This window comes from Coregonus clupeaformis, unplaced genomic scaffold (assembly GCF_020615455.1).
Source record: "Coregonus clupeaformis isolate EN_2021a unplaced genomic scaffold, ASM2061545v1 scaf1373, whole genome shotgun sequence".
Taxonomy (NCBI): Eukaryota; Metazoa; Chordata; class Actinopteri; order Salmoniformes; family Salmonidae; genus Coregonus; species Coregonus clupeaformis.
The window spans coordinates 95,540-105,302 of NW_025534827.1; the positions used below are offsets into that span (position 1 = coordinate 95,540).

The 9,763-nt window shown below is 44.7% G+C and overlaps 1 protein-coding gene across 1 annotated transcript; it reads left to right on the forward strand.

Moving 5' to 3' along the window:
* Nucleotides 1-4,468: 4,468 nt before the first annotated feature.
* On the forward strand, nucleotides 4,469-6,267 carry LOC121542848 (trypsin-2-like). The gene is made up of 6 exons (XM_041852412.1): nucleotides 4,469-4,548; nucleotides 4,727-4,877; nucleotides 5,019-5,269; nucleotides 5,451-5,587; nucleotides 5,813-5,914; nucleotides 6,099-6,267. Exons 1-6 carry the CDS (start codon nucleotides 4,509-4,511, stop codon nucleotides 6,144-6,146), a joined length of 729 nt encoding a protein of 242 aa, XP_041708346.1. The 5' UTR covers nucleotides 4,469-4,508; the 3' UTR covers nucleotides 6,147-6,267.
* Nucleotides 6,268-9,763: the final 3,496 nt, after the last annotated feature.

The window sequence follows — 9,763 nt, forward strand, 5'->3', positions numbered from 1 at the left end:
CTTGTTCTCAATAGCAATTTGAGACCCTGACTGAGTTACACCCAAAAAGAAAAATAAATAAAAACAATTATAATTTTTTGGGTCGGGGGCCCCCTAGCGGCCGGGGCCTTAAGCGACCATTTATGTCGCTTTGCCTGGAACCGGTCCTGAGTATAATTTATAAATGCCTCAGGAGCTCAGTTTCCTGCAGTTGAATGACCAAAGCGCACTCTAGTGGCCTCATGAGTGAAATGTTATAATCATCTTTCAACATTCGATTTTTTTAAATCAAGAAAATCCGGTGTTTCTATGTCAAACAGTTTTGTTATATTTCAGTCTTCTGTGTTGTATATAAAGTGTAATATTAGTATGCAAACTCAAAATTGATTACATTTCAACTCTATATGTGACATGGTCTTCTTTTTTAAAAGCCCATAACCAGATGTGTGAGGTGTATACTTTTGTTTCAGAATTGATTTGTTAAAGACTACCAAGAAACACTCTGCGTGACCCCGATTTAGCCTACTGCAGTAAAAGGTTAATCTGTGGTTCCCAATCAATAACACAAAACATACAGTAAGTTAATTTTACTCCATTGTTTGTAAACAATGTAATTGTAACACACAGTATTCCACCAAAATATAGGCCATGATTCAATCATACGCGCACTGTCGACAAGCGAATTGCTCTGTTGATAATTTTGCTTTTTAAAGGCAATTTACTACTTTCTATAGCAATCATTAAGATAAAGTTAATTTGGAATTTGGGTGAACTATCCCTTTAACCTTTAAACTCTTAGGAGGAATTCTCACTATGAATATCGTTTTATTGGAATGTTCATATTATAAACTTCGATACAGGGCTGTGAAAAACTATTTGCCCCCTTTCTATTTTTCTCTAAATTTGCATATTTCCGATACTGAATGTTTTCAGATCAGCATGATCAGCATGAACTGGGACCCATGTAGTCCAAAAGTTAGACTTTTGGCTCATCTGTCCCTAGAATATTCTTCCAAGCATCTTGATGATCATCCAGGTGCTTTTTGACAAACTTTAGTAAACTTCTTGGACGAGATGGGTCCCATTATGTCTGGCGAAAATCAAACACTAAATTCCACAGTAAGAACCTCATACCAACGGACAAGCATGGTGGTGGTAGTGTAATGGTTTGCTGCCTCAGGACCTGGACGACTTACCTTAATAGAAGGAACCATGATTTCTGCTCTGTATCAGAGAATTCTGCAGGGGAATGTCAGGCCGTTCGTCTGTGAGCTGAAGCTGAAGCGCAGCTGGGTCATGCAGCAAGACAATAATTCAAAACACACAATCAAGTCTACATGAAAATTGTTGAAAAGCAACAAATTTGATGTTTTGGAATGGCCTTGTCAAAGTCCAGACCTAATCCCAAATGTTGTGGCAGGACTTGAAACAAGCAGTTCATGCTTGAAAACCCACAAAAGTCGCTGAGCTAAAGCAGTTCTGCATGCAAGATTGGGACAAAATTCCTCCACAGCGAAGTGACAGACTGATCAACAACTACTGGAAGCATTTGCTTGCAGTCATTGCAGCTAAAGGTGGCACAACCAGTTATTGAGTGTAAGGGGGCAACTACAATTACTATTTTTTCCCCAATGCTCTAATACATCCAAATGAACTTTAATGAGGGAAAAAAGTATTTGATCCCCTGCTGATTTTGTATGTTTGCCCACTGACAAATAAATTATCAGTCTATAATTTTAATGGTAGGTTTATTTGAACAGTGAGAGACAGAATAACAACAAAAAAATCCAGAAAAAACGCATGTCAAAAATATTATAAATTGATTTGCATTTTGATGAGGGAAATAAGTATTTGACCCCCTCTCAATCAGAAAGATTTCTGGCTCCCAGGTGTCTTTTATAGAGGTAACGAGCAGAGATTAGGAGCACACTCTTAAAGGGAGTGCTCCTAATCTCAGTTTGTTACCTGTATAAAAGACACCTGTCCACAGAAGCAATCAATCAATCATATTCCAAACTCTCCACCATGGCCAAGACCAAAGAGCTCTCCAAGGATGTCAGGGACAAGATTGTAGACCTACACAAGGCTGGAATGGGCTACAAGACCATCACCACGCAGCTTGGTGAAAAGTTGACAACAGTTGGTGCGATTATTCGCAAATGGAAGAAACACAAAATAACTGTCAATCTCCCTCGGCCTGGGGTTCCATGCAAGATCTCACCTCGTGGAGTTGCAATGATCATGAGAACGGTGAGGAATCAGCCCAGAACTACACGGGAGGATCTTGTCAATGATCTCATGGCAGCTGGGACCATAGTCACCAAGAAAACAATTGGTAACACACTACGCCATGAAGGACTGAAATCCTGCAGTGCCCGCAAGGTCCCCCTGCTCAAGAAAGCACATATACAGGCCTGTCTGAAGTTTGCCAATGAACATCTGAATGATTCAGAGGAGAACTGGGTGAAAGTGTTGTGGTCAGATGAGACCAAAATTGAGCTCTTTGGCATCAACTCAACTCGCTGTGTTTGGAGGAGGAGGAATGCTGCCTATGACCCCAAGAACACCATCCCCACTGTCAAACATGGAGGTGGAAACATTATGCTTTGGGGGTGTTTTTCTGCTAAGGGGACAGGACAACTTCACCACATCAAAGGGACGATGGACGGGGCCATGTACCGTCAAATCTTGGGTGAGAACCTCCTTCCCTCAGCCAAGGCATTGAAAATGGGTCATGGATGGCTATTCCAGCATGACAATGACACAAAACACACGGCCAAGGCAACAAAGGGGTGGCTCAAGAAGAAGCACATTAAGGTCCTGGAGTGGCCTAGCCAGTCTTCAGACCTTAATCCCATAGAAAATCTGTGTAGGGAGCTGAAGGTTCGAGTTGCCAAACGTCAGCCTCGAAACCTTAATGACTTGGAGAAGATCTGCAAAGAGAAGTGGGACAAAATCCCTCCTCAGATGTGTGCAAACCTGATGGCCAACTACAAGAAACGTCTGATCTCTGTGATTGCCAACAAGGGTTTTGCCACCAAGTACTAAGTCATGTTTTGCAGAGGGGTCAAATACTTATTTCCCTCATTAAAATGCAAATCAATTTATAACATTTCTGACATGAGTTATGGTTGAGCCAAAATATCTTATTATGAGTAAGTTCAATATTTATATTGAGTTGGGTAAACAGATTGATCGATTGATTTAATTATTATGAGTTGGATACGTTTATTCTTTTTGAGTTGGGTACACTTGTTATTTTGAGAGATTAATAAATGTATTATTCTTACTTAACTCAATATCTCCACTCAACAATAATATTTCGAATTGAGGTTGGTAAACATATTAGGCTAGGGTTGAGCTGGGATGTGGACATGATGTTAGGGTTAAGGGTTAGGGTTGAGTCGTGATGTGTACATGAAGCTACGGTTAGGTTTGAGGTTAGATTTGAGCTGGGATGTAGACATGAAGCTAGGGTTAGGGATAGGGTTGAGGGATAAGGTTAGGGTTGAGCTGGGATGTGGACATGATGTTAGGGTTAAGGGTTAGGGTTGAGTCGTGATGTGGACATGAAGCTAGGGTCAGCGTTAGGGTTGAGGGTTAGAGTTTGGGTTGAGCAGGAATGTGGACAAGATGCAAGGGTTAGGGTTGAGGCTAGGGTTCGGGTTGAGATGGGACATGGACATGAAGGTAGGGTTAGGGTTGAGGGTTATGGGTAATGTTAGGGTTGAGCTGTGGTGTAGACTTTAATCTACTGTCAAGGTACAACTGTTTATTTGAATCTTCTGTTAATACCTAATATAATAAATTACACTACCCAAGTGTGGGCTTACTTTGAGTGTTTTACTGTATATTAACTGCAATCAGTATAATGATTTTTGGAGGACCTTATGATTATACAACTTATTTTACATTACATTTTACATTTTAGTCATTTAGCAGACGCTCTTATCCAGAGCGACTTACATGAACATGAACTTATGCAATGAACTCATGGCCATGTAAGGTAAACAGAGTCTATTTTTCTACAGCCTTGTATGACTTTCCAACAAAACCCCTTAAACCCAGTTTACTTGTTTAGAAAGCTAAAATTGGCGGAAAAGCTGTGTTTGTCGACTTCTCCAAGATAATACCAACGTGTGAACCACACAGCTGTTTTGCAGTCCTGTTGAGGTCAAGATACAGTCTGAACTGCAGAGAACACTGGTCATCTCAAACTGGCAGTTGTAGCATACTGTACATGTATCACTTTCTACTGTAAGAAATTCAATCAAATCCAGACGGCAAGAACTTGCACTTAAAAGTACTGGGACTAATGAAAACTTATATATTTAACTTTATGCTGACTTTATCGTCAACTTCATACCACTCCATGATGGAAACTGCTGTGTCATAATGCTGACCTTGGCAGTGCAACTTTTGGCTCTGATTGGCTTTCTTTTGACCAATCAAACAGCGGCACAGACGATTCTGCATATATAACAGGGGTGCAGATTAACCCCTTTCATCGACAGGATCATACAGCAACCATGATTTCTCTGGTCTTTGTTCTGCTCATTGGAGCCGCTTGTGAGTCTAGTAATGATCATAGAAAAATAACAGGACTGTGTTATGACACTAACATCACACATTTGTTTCTTTAACGTTATTAAGAAATATGTTATTGTTGTTTTATCATAGTGCTATGCTTTTCCATCTCAAAAGGTGAGGTAATATAGCTAAGAATGTGCCTGCTCTCTGTTTACAGTCGCCACGGAGGATGACAAGATCGTCGGAGGGTATGAGTGCAAGGCCTACTCCCAGCCCCACCAGGTGTCTCTGAACGTTGGGTACCACTTCTGTGGTGGCTCCCTGGTCAACGAGAACTGGGTTGTGTCTGCTGCTCACTGCTACCAATCGTAAGTACCCTACCATATGAACTACTAGCAACATATTGAGTCAAAAACAACTAGCAACAATTTGATAAGCTCACCTTTTGCAAAACTAAAGGAGACAAGTGAACTCCACATTCACATGAACTGTCTCTCTTTCTCTTTCAGCCGTGTGGAGGTGCGTCTGGGCGAGCACAACATCAAGGTGACTGAGGGTAGCGAGCAGTTCATCTCTTCTTCCCGTGTGATCCGTCACCCCAACTACAGCTCCTACAACATCGACAATGACATCATGCTGATCAAGCTGAGCAAGCCCGCCACCCTCAACACCTACGTGCAGCCTGTTGCTCTGCCCAGCAGCTGTGCCCCCGCTGGCACCATGTGCACCGTTTCTGGATGGGGCAACACCATGAGCTCCAGTGAGTACAGAACCTGGGTCAAAGGTTACATGTGCCAGTTGGTTATCTTCATGGTGGCCGAGTGTGTAGAGGCATGGAAAATGTAGGTCTACTATTAAAAACACAACTTCATTATTTCTAACCATAACTCCCTCCCTCCCTCTCTCCCTCCCTCCCTCCCTCTTTCTCCTTCTCCTTACAGCCGCTGACAAGAACAAGCTTCAGTGCCTGAACATCCCCATCCTGTCCTACAGTGACTGTAACAACTCCTACCCTGGCATGATCACCAACGCCATGTTTTGTGCTGGATACCTGGAGGGAGGCAAGGACTCTTGCCAGGTACTTACCACTCTGACCTCAATTCAGTGGTACCACAATGATGACTTCAAATTGACTTTTTAAATTGATTAGAAATTGATAATGAAATTGATATCACTTACCTCCCTTCTTTCTCTCTCTCTCCCTCTCCCTCTCCCTTCCTCTCTCTCTCAATCTCTCAATCTTTCTCTCTCTTTCTCTCTCTCTCTCTTTATCCATCTCTATCTATCTCTCTCTCTCTCTCAGGGTGACTCTGGTGGCCCCGTGGTGTGCAACGGTGAGCTCCAGGGTGTTGTGTCCTGGGGTTACGGCTGTGCCGAGCCCGGTAACCCTGGTGTCTACGCCAAGGTAAGACAGAAAAACAGTTTTCCTTTTGTGTTTGAGGAACACATCAACATTTATACATCATTGTGACATCCCTTGGTTTCCTGAAAGAAAAAGGCATTGAGTCTATAAAACATAGATTGATGGTTCTCATGTTGCCTCCCATTGAGTGTCCACTAATGTCTCCCTTCTCCTTCTCTTCCTCCAGGTGTGCATCTTCAACGACTGGCTGACCAGCACCATGGCCACCTACTAAGTCTGATCCTAGCTTCGATCCTCCAGTACGGTCCCACAACTCTACAACATCTTGTGCAGTTCAACATCCACCTTATGTACTGGAGATTAAATACTAATGGCAAATAAAGCATTTAACATAATTTAAGTTTACTGTGTCTATTTCCCAAGGTTAAATATAAAAATGAATATACTGTAGAAGGTACTTCTTACATGCATGCAGCATAGAGCACATATTCATGAATGTAGTAGTGCAATATTTTTTTCTGTATGTCATCAAAGGAGTGTTGTTTGCAAGTGGAATGTCTACATTGTGTTGGTTTAAAAATGCTGTAATTATAACAGCTTAAGCAGTTCTAATGTACTGTAGGTAGTTTTAAGGCTTCAATAAACTCTGAAGGATAAGTCCTAATACACAATGTATGCTGATAATGTCAAGAAAGTATTGATCTTCAGTTGCCAATTAGAGCATGTTAACAGGGGGTCCTACCAGTCCCATTTATTTTTGGCTATCAAATATGCTAAGTGGGAGCATATCAAACAAAACTTGGGTTGCTGATTCTCTGGCTCCACAGAGTAGAGATTCTCTCACTGCACAGACTACTCTCTCTACAAATCATTAGGATTATGTTCATTCTTAATTTGGGTGAACTATCCCTTTAACCTTGTAAACTGTTAAGATAAATTATTTCTCACCACAAACCTCTTTATATTGAAACGTCAAAGACATATTCACATTTTCCATAAATTAATAAGTGGCAACATTAGTTCTGTGTTTTATGGGGTTATGCTTCCGTAATTTTTACAACTGCGACCTGGCCAAGATAAAGCAAAGCAGTTCGATAAAAACAAAAACAACACAGAGTTACATATGGAATAAACAAAACATACAGTCAATAACTGTCACGACTTCCGATGGGAGTATTTCCCGTGTGCCTTGTATTTTCCAGTGCGCCTGTTTTGTGCTCTGGAGTGTGTTTGACGCATTTCTGCGTAAACCTGTATTTTGCAGATTAAAGCCTGTTATTCTGTGATTTACCCTCCTGCGCCTGAATCCTTCAACACCACCCCGTTATGGAGTCAGCGGGAGAGACGCGCATGCCTGGAGTCGTGGAACGGGTCCAGGAGCATTCAACTATGCTAGCCAGCTTGGGTGAAGCGATGGGTCGGGTTCTTCAGGTCGTCCAACGCCTGGAGAGGAGAGAGCCCGATCCGTCGAGACCAGCTGGTCAACCGGATCCCGCCACCTACACCCCAGCACCCGGAGGGATCCAGATATCCCGACCACGGGAGTTCGACGGGACAGCGGCGCTGTGCCAAGGATTCCTTCTCCAACTGGAGCTCTACTTCTCCAGCATCCGGCCGGTTCCATCGGAGCGGGAGAAGGTGTCTGCCCTAGTCTCCTGCTTCTCGGGGAAAGCCCTGGAGTGGCCAACGCAGTGTGGAACGAAGGAGGAGCCGCGTTGGAGAACTACGGGGAGTTCGCTCGCCTCTTCCGGGCGGTCTTCGATCACCCGCCCGAGGGTCGAGAGGCGGGCGAGCGGCTGGTCCACCTGAGGCAGGGGACAAGGACTGCGCAGGACTTCGCATTGGAGTTTTGAACTCTGGGTCCAGGTGGAACGAGCGGGCCCTGATTGACCAGTTCCGGTGCTATCTGCGAGAGGATGTCCGACAGGAGCTAGCCTGCCATGACACCATGTTGACCTTCTCACAACTGGTGGACATGGCCATTCATTTGGACAACCTGCTGGCAACCAGAGGACGTCCTGGAGGAGGTCTGCCCATTTCCATCCCGGCCGACTCGGACCCAGAACCGATGGAGATGGGTGGAACCGCTAGCCGAGAGAGCGGAGGATGACAGCGCCAGTGCCACTGTCAACGCTCTTCTGGGTTTGGAGGCGACAGGCAGGGCAGTCTCGCATCACCCCAGGTATCGAACACCCACACTCGTTCAGAGCCCTCTGCTGCGCACTGTAAAATACTTCTCTCCTTTCCTGAGCACATGGTAGTTCCCCAGTGTAAGGCGCTAGTCGATTCAGGCGCAGCTGGGAACATTATGGACAGGGCATTCGCACACCGTATAGGCATTCCATTGATTCCCCTATCCAGGGTTGGTTAAGGAAGTTACTGCACCAGTCACCATGATTACCCAGGAGACTCATTGTGAGCAGGTTACTTTTTCCATTATTGAGTCTCCTGCTTTCCCTGTGGTATTTGGTATCCCTTGGATAGCACTCCACAACCCCACCTTCTCATGGCCACAGAGGGTTCTCGCGGGGTGGTCGTGAGAGTGTCAGGGTAGGTGTCTAGGTGTTTCCGTTGGTGCAACCATGGTGGAAAGTCCAGACAGTACCTCCACCATGCGCATTCCCCCTGAATACCTCGATCTGGCGCAAGCGTTCTCTAAAACGCAGGCAACTAAATTACCACCTCATCGGGCGGGGGATTGCGCGATAAACCTCCGGGTAGATGCTGTACCTCCCAGGAGTCATATATACCCCCTGTCACAGGCTGAAACGGTGGCTATGGAAACGTATGTCACCGAGTCCCTGCGCCAGGGGTATATACGTTCCTCCACTTCACCTGCCTCCTCAAGTTTCTTCTTTGTGAAGAAGAAGGACGGAGGTCTGCGCCTGTGCATTGATTATTGACCACTGAACAGGGAGACGATAAGATTTAGTTATCCTCTCCCCCTCATTCCTTCAGTGATTGAATCAATGCATGGGGCGCGCTTCTTCACCAAATTAGATCTCAGGAGTGCGTACAACCTGGTGCGTATCCGAGAGGGAGATGAGTGGAAGACAGCATTCAGCACAACCACGGGGCATTATGAATACCTGGTGATGCCCTATGGTTTGATGAATGCTCCCTCAGTTTTCCAGTACTTTGTGAACGAGGTGTTTCGGGACATGCTTGGTCGCGGTGTAGTGGTCTACATCGATGACATCCTGGTGTATTCCGCTACTCGCGCCGAGCATGTGTCCCTGGTTCGCAAGGTGCTGGCCCGACTTTTGGAAAATGACCTTTATGCTAAGGCAGAGAAGTGTATGTTTTTCCAGCAGTCCGTCTCCTTCCTTGGATACCGCATTTCCACCTCAGGTGTGGAGATGGCGGGAGATCGCATTTTAGCCGTGCGTAATTGGCCGACTCCAACCACGGTTAAGGAGGTGCAGCGTTTCCTTGGCTTTGCCAACTACTATTGGAGGTTTACCCGGGGCTTTGGCAAGGTCGCAGCTCCCATTACATCCCTGTTGAAGGGTGGGCCGTCCCGGCTCCGCTGGTCTGCTGAGGCTGACCTGGCCTTTATAGATGATTTTCAAGTACATATGTTGTAGAATTAAACACCTATATGCCTTAAAATGTTTATGGATTGAGAACCAGTTGAAGGCTTGATACAGAGCAGAGACATTTATGTGTTTTTCATAACTCCCTGCAGCTGGTCTGGGTATGTCAATGACATGTGATGGAGATACAACTCCTCATGGTGGCTGTGTGGAGATTGGAGTAACAATGGAACTAGTGTTATCATTTGTTTGTGCTTATGACCTGACACATAGCCACATGCACATAATCTCAAGGGCCAGGGAGGATGGTAAATGATAAATGCTTAAATGTATGTGGTTGAGAATGGGTTATGGA